This window comes from Bos indicus, chromosome 1 (assembly GCF_029378745.1).
Source record: "Bos indicus isolate NIAB-ARS_2022 breed Sahiwal x Tharparkar chromosome 1, NIAB-ARS_B.indTharparkar_mat_pri_1.0, whole genome shotgun sequence".
In the NCBI taxonomy this organism is placed as follows: Eukaryota; Metazoa; Chordata; class Mammalia; order Artiodactyla; family Bovidae; genus Bos; species Bos indicus.
The window spans coordinates 67,342,928-67,355,711 of NC_091760.1; the positions used below are offsets into that span (position 1 = coordinate 67,342,928).

A 12,784-nucleotide genomic window follows, 5' to 3' on the forward strand; every position below is an offset into this window, starting at 1 on the left:
ATTCCCCAACAGTTCCGTGGTTAGGACTCCACACTTTCACTGCTGAGGGCTAGGGTTCAATCCTTGGTCAGAGAACTAAAATCCCACAAGCTGCATGGCTTGGCCAAAAAGAAAATAAAAATTAAAAAATAAAATAAAATTCTAAAAGAAGAGTGTTTTCTCTGGGGGAAATATCTAAATTATTTTTTAACTTATTTGCCTTTTTGTGGGTCAGTGATTATCACTTTAAAGATTCCCTATCAGGGACTTCCCTGGTGGTCCAGTGGTTGAGACTTTGCCTTCCAGGGCACAGGGTGTGAGTTCAATCCCTGGTCAGGGAACTAAGATCCCACATGCCTCTTGGCCAAAAAACCAAAACATGAAAAAAACAGAAGTCATATTGTAACAAATTCAGTTAAGACTTTAAACATGGCCCACACCAGAAGACTTAAAAAAAATAAAATAAAAAGAATTGACAGTAAAGATTCCCTATCATTGCGTTTAAGGGTGAAATGGTTTCCATCTCTCCCTCTGCTGATACAAAAGCTATTGATATGATCCAGAAAATCAGGTGCTTAAGTACCTAACTTGCAAGTCAATATACCAGAAGAAATATTAAAGATGCCTAAAGAGATGACTTGAAGACATGACTTAATAAACTGATAATTGATTATTAATGGACAAGGTGCAAGTTTTGACTACAAAAATGCAACACTTATGTTATCTTACTTATATACCTGCTATGAGGATGAAACACTACAGTACTGTGCAAGTCAGGATATCTGAAGTGAGGAGAAAGTAAATGATATCTGAATGGACCTTTAAGGATGGATAAGATGTATGGAGGGCTTCCCTGGTGGCTCAGATGGTAAAGAATACGCCTGCAATGCAGAAGACCCTGGTTTGATCCCTGGGTTGGGAAGATCCTCTGGAGGAGGGCATGGCAACCCACTCAAGTATTCTTGCCTGGAGAATCCGCATGGACAGCGGCGGAGCCTGGCAGGCTACCATCCATAGCGTCGAAAAGAGTCAGACATGACTGAGCGACTAAGCACAGCACAGTACGATGTATGGAAAGGATCTATTCCTTGAAGGAAATGTCAAATGCAAAGGCAAATATAACAACACAGATGAATAACAAAAACATCATGAAAAAAATCCATATTGAAAAAAAGAGAGTACAAACTGTTTGTGCAATTTATATGATATTCTATCTCTAATGATAGAAAAAAAACAAATCAGCAGTGACCCAGGGCTGCAAATGGGGTGAAGGTTGACTTGAAAGGAACATCAGGAAAGCCTTCTGGGGTGACAGTAGTGGTAGTTACACAGGCATACATATTCACCAAGACTCAGAACTCTACACTTAAAATGGGTGCATTTTATCCTACGTAAACTATATGTCAATAAAGCTGATTAAATAGGGGAAACAACAGAAAGTCTCCAAGGGAGGGCAGGTCATGCACGGAGATTTGAATGCCGTTCAGTTTGGAACACTTCCAGTTACTGCCTCTTGTGTCTCCACCAGCATTATACATGTCTCTACTATCCCATTTTAAAATATGTCCATCTTCTCAACCTAAATTTCACATTAGTCACACTGTTGTAGCTAGAGATAGACAACCTAATAGCTAGGCGATTTAATCTGACTCCTATACCTCTATAGGTGAGGAGGGCATGGCAGCCTACTCCAGTAATCTTGCCTGGAGAATTCCAAGGACAGAGGAGCCTGGTGAGCTACAGTTCATGGTGTCACAAAGAGTCAGACACAACTGAGCGACTTAGCACAGCACACAGCACCCTTATATAGGTAGTATATATTGTAATGTCGGAGAGTTCGGACTCTAGCACCAGACTGCTGCTGCTGCTAAGTCACTTCAGTCATGTCCGACTCTGTGTGACCCCATAGATGGCAGCCCACCAGGCTCCTCTGTCCCTGGGATTCTCCAGGTAAGAATACTGGAGTGGGTTGCCACTTCTTTCTCCAATGCAGGCATGCATGCTAAGTCACTTCAGTCGTGTCTGATTCTGTGCAAGCACCAGACTAACTGGATTTAAATCCCATTTGCTACCTAACAGCTTCATGGCCTTGAGTAGTCACTTAATGTGCCTGTGCCTCATTTTCCTCACCTGAGAAATAGAAGCCTCTATCTGAAACTTACGAGTTTGTTATGAGATGACATTAGTCAATATGCATGCAGTGCTTAAGACACTGCCTATGCATAATGAACTACTTTTTAATATATTTGGCCTTTTTATTAAAAAATAAAGGATCATGCATTATGTAATTACTGTGAATTACTTTATTGCAGACAAGTGAATAATTCTGGCACTCACTATATTAAGAGACTTCTGTCCTGCATTTTAGGTGTTGATTGATCCCTTCATCATTCTTATATGGAACAGCTGTGGTCTGGGACTTACCCTTCTCTTCCGGCAACTCCCAGCTTTCACTCCAACATTATTACTCTATGGTGATTCCAACTTTCTTTTTCCTCAAGAAAGTGGTAGGGGTTTTATAGTCAGTTTACTCCATTTTTTAACGGTTACTGAGAATTAAATTTGCCTATAACCAAGAACATAACATGCAAAATATAATATTTAACTGCAATTTTCTAAAAAGACCACAGAAGAGGAGTGTGGTAGGCTACAGTCCATGGGGTCGAAAAGAATTGGACACGACTGAGCGACTTCACTTTCACTTTCAGAAGGTTTGTTTATCTTTTTAAATCAGAAACAAGAACTTAGGTTACATTTATACCTCAAAAGGAGAAATTGTGTTAGCCCTTAATCCCACAGTATAATTTTAAATATTTTGCTTTTTAATATATAGTTTTAAGTTCCAACCGTAAAAGTCTTATTAAAAAAACCTAATTTTTATGGTCCTCCTGCCTATTTACTCTTTAATATCACATTGGCCTTATTTTTCTCATCTATCCTCAGGTCAGTGAAAACCTCATTTGGGGCACCATTTGACAAACCCAGCAGTATTGATTTAATATCTATTCTATTATGCTGGGGTCAGGAAGATTCCTTGGAGTAGGAAATGGCGACCCACTCTAGTATTCTTGCCTGGAAAATTCCATGGACAAAGGAAGCTGGCAGGCTATAGTCCATGGAGTTGTAAAAAGCTGGACACAACCTAGCAACCAAACAACAACAACAACAAAATAAATTTCCAGCCACAAAGGTCCCAGGGTGCTTTCTTTTCTGGATAAGATGTTTGCACTAAGTCTTACCTCTGCCCATTTTTATCTCTTGTCCCGTCTGAGGCTAGAGTTACCAGCTCTCCTTAGTAAACTCTCAGCACCAAGTATCCTGGAGGTCATCTTGGTATGAAGGTCTCTACCTGCTGCTGAATGTCAGCTCCACCAGCGAAGTCATATTTGTATATTTTAAATCTCTTTCCTTGCTTTCTTTTTTGAAACAGATTTTATTGAGATATAATTCATACACCATACAATTCACCTATTAAAATGTACAAGTCAGCAGTTTTTAGTATATTCACTGAGTTGTGCAGACATAACTGCAATCAATTTTAGAACATTTCACTGTATCAAAAAGAAATCTCATTTTCCATTTCCTTTGTATAACTGAATCACTTTGCCATACACATTAAACTATCACAATGCTGTTAATCGACTATACTGTGATATAAAGTAAAAAGTTAAAAAAAAAAAATAAACCTCACACCTTTTGGGGAAGGCAATGGCAGCCCACTCCAGTACTCTTGCCTGGAAAATCCCATGGACAGAGAAGCCTGGTAGACTGAAGCCCATGGGGTCGCTAGGAGTCGGACACGATTGATCGACTTCACTTTCCACTTTTCACTTTCATGCATTGGAGCAGGAAATGGCAACCCACTCCAGTGTTCTTGCCTGGAGAATCCCAGGGATGGGGGAGCCTGGTGGGCTGCCCTCTCTGGGGTCGCACAGAGTTGGACACGACTGAAGCGACTTAGCAGCAGCAGTGTACCTTTTAGCTATCACTCCCTCTCACCTCATTCCCCCCATTCTTAAATTACCACAAATTCACTTTCTGTATCTGTATATTTGGACATTTCTGGACATTCATATAAGTGAAGTCACAAAATATGTGGTCTTTTGCAACTGGCTTCTTTCACTTAGCATGTTTTCGAGATTCATCCATGTTGTAGCATCTATCAGTACTTTATTTTTATGGCTGAATAGTATTTGCTTGTATTTTATTTACCCATTCATCTAATTGGTCGGCATTAGGCTGTTTCCACTTTTTAGTTATTATGAATGTTGCTGTTATGAACATTCACGTATGGTTATTGCGTGGAATTATGTTTTCATTTTTATTGGGTATATACGTAAGAGTGGAATTGCTGGGTTGTATGGAAACTCTATGCTTAACTTTTTGAGAAAGTGCCAGACTATTTTCAAAAGTAGCCGCTTCGTTTTACATCCCCACCAGTAGTGTATGGAAGATTCTAATTTCTCTTCATTCATATCAACACTTGTTATTACCTGATCCTATGCCTCTTGATATGAAATCTAGTCTCTTTGCCTTGACTGCCCTTTGCCTGTCAACTTTATTTCCTCTTGTTCTCTAACACTTAGACAGATTTTGAGAAGTTGGTCTCTTCACTGCCCCCATAATACTTTGTTTGCCCATGTTGTGCCCACTGTCTTTAACACCTTCCTTTCCTTTGTCCTTTACCACCCCAAATTTCTCCCATGCCTCAAGCCTGCATTAAGCCCCTTTTAATGTCCATCTCCCCTGAATTCCTCTGTGCTCAGAGTTGATTCCCATAAGTTAGGCATTAACTGTATTTTATCTTGCACTATTGGCTCTATCATCTAATATGTCTTATATCTTATCACTCTAATCCATATGTAAACTCCTTGAGGACTTTATTACTACATCCTGTACTGCTGCTGCTGAGGCTGCTAAGTCGCTTCAGTCGTGTCCAGCTCTGTGCGACCCCAGAGACGGCAGCCCACCAGGCTCCCCCATCCCTGGGATTCTCCAGGCAAGAACACTGGAGTGGGTTGCCATTTCCCTCTCCAAGGCATGAAAGTGAAAAGTGAAAGTGAAGTCTCTCAGTCATGTCCGACTCTTAGCTACCCCATGGACTGCAGCCCACCAGTCTCCTCAGTCCATGGGATTTTCCAGGCAAGAGTACTGGAGTGGGATGCCATTGCCTTCTCCGACATCCTGTACTACCACAGTCCAATTCAAATCACACAGTAGATATTCTATAAATATTTGTTTGTTGATTGATTCTAACAGTATAAAAATATAACCTTGAATTTACAATGGGTTTTTAATTGACATATAACTTAGTTTTTAATATTGGGAGCACAGAGTCTTAGCCATTGGACCACCAGCGAAGCCCCTACAATGAGTTTTTTAATCAAAATTTTTTTAATGATTTTGATTGGTTCCCTTTTCTTTTAAGGTAGGATATGCTAGAAATCACTAGCCTATGCCAACAACAATACAGAATAATTATAGACAGTGATGATCTTTGAGTCACTTTTCTGTCCAGTCTGATTAACGTGGAAGATGACCATTTAATTGTGAAATGATCTTATTCCAGTTCCCCTTCCAATTCACCCACTGTTGCCCAGAGAGTTTCTTGCAGAGAAGCTGTAGACTGAGAAAAGTAGAGGAGGAGCTAATTGTCTGGAAAATAAGAACCAAGGAATTGAAACTTGCATAGGCAAAAGAAAATGTATGCTAAATAATCTATCTTTACTGTTGCATATGCCTTTTAAAGTATTCTTCAAACAAGAATGATGTTTTTAAAAAATATATTTAATGAGGAAATATTTCTGACAAATACTTGCCATCCATGCTGTCAACAATTCATACTGGTGTCTAGAGAGTGTAGCAGAAAAGCACAAGTTTAAATCACAGCTGGAGAACTTTCTAGCTTATGACTTCAATGAGTTTCTTGACCTCTCCATGCCTCAGTTTCCTCATCTATAAAATGAAGATATTAATAGTCCCTATCCATAGATGTGTTATGAGGGTCAGATGAGATGATGTGTGCAAAGCATTAGTACAATGCCTGGCAGAAAGGAAGTGTAAATAAGAAGTAGTCCCCTCTCTCGTCACTCTTCTTACCTTTTATGCAGATCAGGGCAAAGACAGAGTTAGCATGACATGTGGAAAGGATATGACAAGGATAAAACATTTGCACTGACAGGTAGTGGTAGATACATGGGACCAAAGTATGAAAGGCTTTGGAAGGTACCTAGAGAAGTTTGAAGCACGTTTCGTCTAAACCATGGACGATCCCCACTAGGAAGTAGGAGAGGCATAGTTATAGAATGGAGAAGGGTGGGCTGGTCATGTCAGAAAAGTTCCAGAGTAGGTGGGAAGAATGAGGTTCTGAGTGCTGCATGAGGGGTCAGTCTTATAGAGCAGAAGGAATGCATGTTCCTCGGAGAGAAGGAGATGTGTCAGGACATCTGAGTAGAAACAAAAGGATGTACCCTCACTGTGTACAAGTCATCCTGAGAGCAAGGGGGCCAAGGGAGGAGAGTTGGAGATACCTAATATAGGAAAGAAGCATGTCTGTGGCACCATCTCTCTGAGGACTACTTTAAGGGCTCAGTAAAAATGAAGGGAAAATGTAAGATTGGTGATCATTGAGGAAGGTTTGGGAGAACATCCTTAGTAGGATTCATTCTCCATCTTTTATTTATTTATTTATTTTTTGAGGATAACTCAGCAGCTCTGGTTGCAAAGCAAATGAACCAGGCAGTAAGGAGTGAGGGATCCCCATCCCCCACAAGCCTGGGACAAAAACCAGAGCAGCCAACTTCCACCAGGGCAGCAATGAGAGCACTAAAGGGGTCACCACACAGACAGCAGGTGACTGAGGCGCCCAGGTGCTGTGTCTCTATGCACATGTGGCCAGCCACATTCTCGGTCCCCACACTCACCCCAGGGCTGTTTATGAGCAAGTTCAGGTGGCTCCTTTTCTTTATTTAATTTTCCTTACAATAGATGTTGGCTTTAAAATACAGTCAAATACAGATATAAATTGTTTTTTTTTTAAAAGCTGTATCATCTCTAGAGTGGAGTAGAAGATGAAAGCTGCCCTTCCTTCATCACACACGTGGATAATAGGGCCCAGATTTTCTTGGTGTCAGATTGGATGCTGGTTTTTCATGTACCTTAAAAGTTATGCTAAATGGGAGAGGTACTTCTAATGTATTCCTAGGGCCACCACAGCATAGAACAGAGAGAAGTTCAAACTAGAACTTGGAGATTCCTGCAGTCTCTAGGGCCCAGCCCTCTCATCCTGCTGGTGAGGAAACGCACTCAGAGCCAGAGAGTGAGAAAGCCCTGTAGTCACGAGGCACAGTGTTAAGTGAGCACCCCTACTCTCCCGTCTGGACTGTGTGTATGTATCACTCTCTCTCGGTGCCTCAGTGACCTCCTGGCCCTGGGCAGTTCCCACATGAAAGATAAGCTGCTGAGTGCCCACTGCTTCCTCTTGACCCAAGTCAGGGGTGCACAAGAAGCAGAGGCAGGAGCCTAACGATGCAGTGGAGCAGAGCCAATACAAGTGCAGGCTTGGCAGCACTTCTTAGCTGTGTACTCGGGCCTAGCTACTTCCTGTTTCCTCGGTTTCTCCATCAGTAAAATGGGAGTGTATGCATGCTCAGTCGTGTCTGACTCATTGCAACCCTATGGACTGTAGCCCTCCCCACCACCCCCCAGGCTCCTCTGTCCCTGGGATTTCCCAGGCAAGAATACTGGCATGGGTTGCCATTTCCTCCTCCAGGGGATATTCCCCACCCAGGGATTGAACCAGTGTCTCCTGCTTTGCAGGCAGATTCTTTACCACTGAGCCACTGGGGAAGTCCCAAAATGAGGGTTAATAGTACTATTTGTTGTGAAGATTAGATAACAAATATAAAGCATTCAGCATTGTGCCTCAAAGGTAATAAAATGACTAGTAAGGTTTGGTGATTATTATCATTAATTTTTTGTACAAGGGCTTTGTGACTCATAACACCCCATAACTGGCCATGATTATAGCAGTGATGGCCAAAGCTCCGCTCATAGCCTTCTTTCCTTCTTCCTTCCACCCTTCTCTCTGTGAACTTTGGCAGCAGGACACTTCCACAGAAGCAGTAGCTTAGAGAAAGATGGTGCAGAGTGTAAGAGTACTTACTCTTTCCAAAGCCCATCTCAGAAGACACCAGGGATGGCTCTGGCTTACAACCCTTTCCCTCCTGGGCACCACCAGATGATGCTGCACCTGTAAAAGCCTTGATTTGGCCAGTTCCATGGCAAGATGTATTCCTTTTCCTTTTCTGACTTCAAGAAAATGTTTCCTACCCCAGTTGTTGGGTTGACCAAAAAATTCATTGGGGTTTTTCCGTCACATCTTATGAAAAACCCAAACAACTTTTTGGACCATCTGACACAATTCGCATACCAAATAAAGCTCATGGCTTACCAAGGCTGCCACTAACACATCTAAGTACCTTAGTATAAATTACAAAAAGGTGCCTCTTCCTCAAGTCATGTCCCTTGCACTTTGTAAACAAGATAGCTTACTGTCCTTGTGCAACCTACATAACCGTATGTGGCAGCCTTGTGGTTTGTGTTAAGAGTATTCATCTCTGTTCTTTAGGTCCTGAAACACCTGCGGCACCTAAATTTTACCAGCAATATGGGGGAGCAAGTAACTTTCGATGAATGTGGAGACCTGGCAGGGAACTATTCCATCATCAACTGGCACCTCTCCCCAGAGGACGGCTCCATAGTGTTTAAGGAAGTTGGATATTACAATGTCTATGCCAAGAAAGGAGAGAGACTCTTCATCAATGATGAAAAAATTCTGTGGAGTGGATTCTCAAGGGAGGTATGTGCTGTCCATCAGGATGCTAGATGCCTCCACCACGGGAAGAAACTGTGCTGGGCTTTGGGAGGGCCTTGGGTTTTGCCACTGGAGTTGCAGAATCACGAGTCCACTTCCATCAATTCACTAACTGCGTTGTCAGGATTCCCTGTGAAATCCATGAGTGTTTAGAGTCCTAAAGAGAATTTTCAGAACCAGAGCCCCATGCTTATTGTATTGAAACAATTTTATTCTTTACAAATCTGACTCCATGGCTAATAATAGTTTCTTTGGCTAAAACTTTCCCCAACCAGAGCAAAATATTTAAGCAAACACAAGCATCACTCAAGACAGGGCATGGACAATTCATACAGAGGTAGCTCCCTGTTACCCAAAATAGCTTAGGACTGGCCTATAAATCAAAAGGACAATTTATTCTCCTTCTATGGGAGACCTGTAGCAAATAGGAGGATGCTTGTGACTGTGATCATGGCCTCCTTCCATGAGGTATCACTTCATCTAGAAGCCTGATTAATAACCAGAGGCACATTACTCCCAGTGAATATGCACTTAAGGAAAAGATACATGATAGGCTGAAATAATAACCATTCTACAATAATTGTGTCCTAGAATACAGTATATTCTAAGGACCCAGATCCTCTGTAGGAACAAACCCTGGACCGGGCATCCTCTCTAACTCTTCCAAAAAGCCTGGATGAGAACTGCTACATTTCTCTTTGCATTTGCCTTTCTATTATTGGAGTAGGAAATGGCAGCCTACTCCAGTATTCTTGCCTGGAAAATCCCATGGACAGAGGAGGCTGGTGAGCTATAGTCTATGGGGTCACAAAGATTCAGACACAACTGAGGGACTAACACTTTCTATTATCACCTTTGGGTATCCTGGACCACTTTTTATGACATGACCAAAAATTCAACTTCATCTTTTTACCAAATGCTTCATAGGTTGATGGGTTTCTGATGAGATACTACAATTTCACTGTTTCTCAATTTAAAGGATAAGTTACCTATAAGAAGTTCTCCTATAGATAGCAAATCTCATCCACAGTATGCAAGTCTTAATAGTTTCTATCTCAGAGAATGAATTCTCAATTATAAACATGTCATGACCCTTTTTCAAATAGAGCTTTGGGGATTCCAGAGGGTATGTTCCTCTGTCCATTAAATATACTCTTGTCTAAATTATCACAAGTATCAATTGACTACAGTCTAAATTGATCAGCTGTGTTATTTATTATCTGTCCCCTGCTGTTGTTGACTCATCCAGGTTATCTTTTACCTCCATTGATGCACACAGTTGTCTCTAATTGGTGTAGATTGAACCATTGTTATTTTGTTATTTTGAGGTTTTTGCCACTCACAGCCTAACAGAAGCCAAGAAGGAAAGCTACTAAACTCATTTTAAAAGGCCAATATAATCTTAATATCAAAAACAGGCAATAACAGTACAAGAAAAAGCAATTATAGGCCAATCTATAAACATAGATGTGGTCACATCCTAAATAAAATGTCAACAAAGTTGGACCAGCAGTGTATGAAATACATATCGTGATCCAGTAGAATTTGCAGTGAATTTACAAGCACATAATAACAGCAAACATTACAGTGTTCATCAGATCAGATCAGTCGCTCAGTCGTGTCTGACTCTTTGCAACCCTATGAATCGAAGTACGCCAGGCCTCCATGTCCATCACCAACTCCCGGAGTTCACTCAGACTCATGTCCATTGAGTCGGTGATGCCATCCAGCCATCTCATCCTCTGTCATCCCCTTCTCCTCCTGCCCCCAATCCCTCCCAGCATCAGAGTCTTTTCCAATGAGTCAACGCTTCGCATGAGGTGGCCAAAGTACTGGAGTTTCAGCTTTAGTATCATTCCTTCCAAAGAAATCCCAGGGCTGATCTCCTTCAGAATGGACTGGTTGGATCTCCTTGCAGTCCAAGGGACTCTCAAGAGTCTTCTCCAACACCGCAGTTCAAAAGCATCAATTCTTTGGCGCTCAGTCTTCTTCACAGTCCAACCCTCACATCCATACACGATCACAGGAAAAACCATAGCCTTGACTAGACGAACCTTTGTTGGCAAAGTAATGTCTCTGCTTTTGAATATGCTATCTAGGTTGGTCATAACTTTCCTTCCAAGAAGTAAGCATCTTTTAATTTCATGGCTGCAGTCACCATCTGTAGTGATTTTGGAGCCCAGAAAAATAAAGTCTGACATTGTTTCCACTGTTTCCCCATCTATTTCCCATGAAGTGATGGGACCGGGTGCCATGATCTTCGTTTTCTGAATGTTGAGCTTTAAGCCAACTTTTTCACTCTCCTCTTTCACCTTTATCAAGAGGCTTTTTAGTTCCTCTTCACTTTCTGCCATAAGGGTGGTGTTATCCGCATATCTGAGGTTATTGATATTTCTCCCGGCAATCTTGATTCCAGCTTGTGCTTCTTCCAGCTCAGCGTTTCTCATGATGTACTCTGCATAGAAGTTAAATAAACAGGGTGACAATATACAGCCTTGATGTACTCCTTTTCCTATTTGGAACCAGTCTGTTGTTCCATGTCCAGTTCTAACTGTTGCTTCCTGACCTGCATACAAATTTCTCAAGAGGCAGATCAGGTGATCTGGTATTCCTATTTCTTTCAGAATTTTCCACAGTTTATTGTGATCCACACAGTCAAAGGCTTTGGCATAGTCAGTAAAGCAGAAAGAGATGTTTTTCTGGAACTCTCTTGCTTTTTCCATGATCCAGAGGATGTTGGCAATTTGATCTCTGGTTCCTCTGCCTTTTCTAAAACCAGCTTGAACATCAGAAAGTTCACGGTTCACAGTGTTCATAGATGTAGCTTATCCTTTCCTTCCTTCAAACCAGGGCCCTGAGAGTCTCGGTGATCATCAGATCTGGTATTGCCACTTCTATTCCTCTTTCATTAGAAAATATTGCTGATCATCTGTTCAAGTGTTTTAAAATTCCTTGTCAAGCCAGTTATTTCGTTTTTGCTGGAAACAATGATAATTATTTTACTGCTTTCCATGTGTTTAACTTTGTAAGATGTCTCCAGTTTAAGCAAGTAGTGGGAAGGGGGATAGTCTTCTTAAAGAGATGTTTTGAAAATAGTATGAACCCTACCATGTATCAAGGGTTATTCAAGGCTTTGTAACTGGGGCTACAAAAATGAAGACTTGCTCCCTAATTCAAGAAAGGTATGCTTTTTGCATTCTTATGATATATTTACTGTCTCTGATACACATAGACTGTTAGGTAGTAAATACCTAATAAATACTCAGTTACCTGGCATGATCAAAGATTGAGATGGAAGCAGGATTTCCGAATGGTGAAGCAATGGTAGATTGGGCAAAATCGTCAAAAACAATCATTTAAGAAGCTAGAAATCAACCAATAGCATACATCAAAAGGTGAAGTTTTTTTGTTTTTTTTTTTTTTTTTAAGAAAAACTAATGAAACTCAGCTAACAGTGGCAGTCTGTGGCATTTTAGCCTGGGGCTGCTCTCCAATTATTTCTAATGTGGACAAGCATGTTATCTGCATTATTATTAAAAATAACAGTTTTTTTTAGCCCTTTCCAATTTGTTTGCCCATATTTTTCTTGTTCCACTAACTAGGAACTCTGGTGTAATATATAATAATAGTGGTGATACTGAGCACCCTTATTTTACTTTTTTTTAAGTTTATTTATTTTAATTGGAGGCTAATTACTTTATAATATCATATTGGTTTTGCCGTACATCAACATGAATCTGCCACAGGTGTACAGTGTGGAGATTCCTTAAAAAACTGGAAATAGAACTGCCTTATGACCCAGCAATCCCACTGCTGGGCATACACACCCTTATTTTAAATAAGCACCCTTATTTATTTTAAATTGAATAATATTGTGTCATATGGATTGATGTGTATGCTAACAATTTGGAGATGTTTTTTCAAGGTAAA

General features: G+C 40.9%; 2 protein-coding genes across 11 annotated transcripts in view; one reads left to right on the plus strand and one right to left on the minus strand.

The window, feature by feature from the left end:
• ILDR1 (immunoglobulin like domain containing receptor 1) overlaps positions 1-12,784 on the minus strand; it is a 283,577-nt gene that overhangs the window by 251,037 nt on the left and 19,756 nt on the right. The gene's annotated exons all lie outside the window — the stretch shown is intronic.
• Positions 1-12,784, plus strand: part of CASR (calcium sensing receptor) — an 89,354-nt gene that overhangs the window by 70,143 nt on the left and 6,427 nt on the right. For all 3 annotated transcript variants that reach the window (XM_019954497.2, XM_070796898.1, XM_070796956.1), the window contains exon 5: positions 8,609-8,839. In XM_019954497.2, coding sequence (XP_019810056.2) covers positions 8,609-8,839 — 231 coding nt within the window. The remainder of the gene's footprint in view (positions 1-8,608; positions 8,840-12,784) is intronic.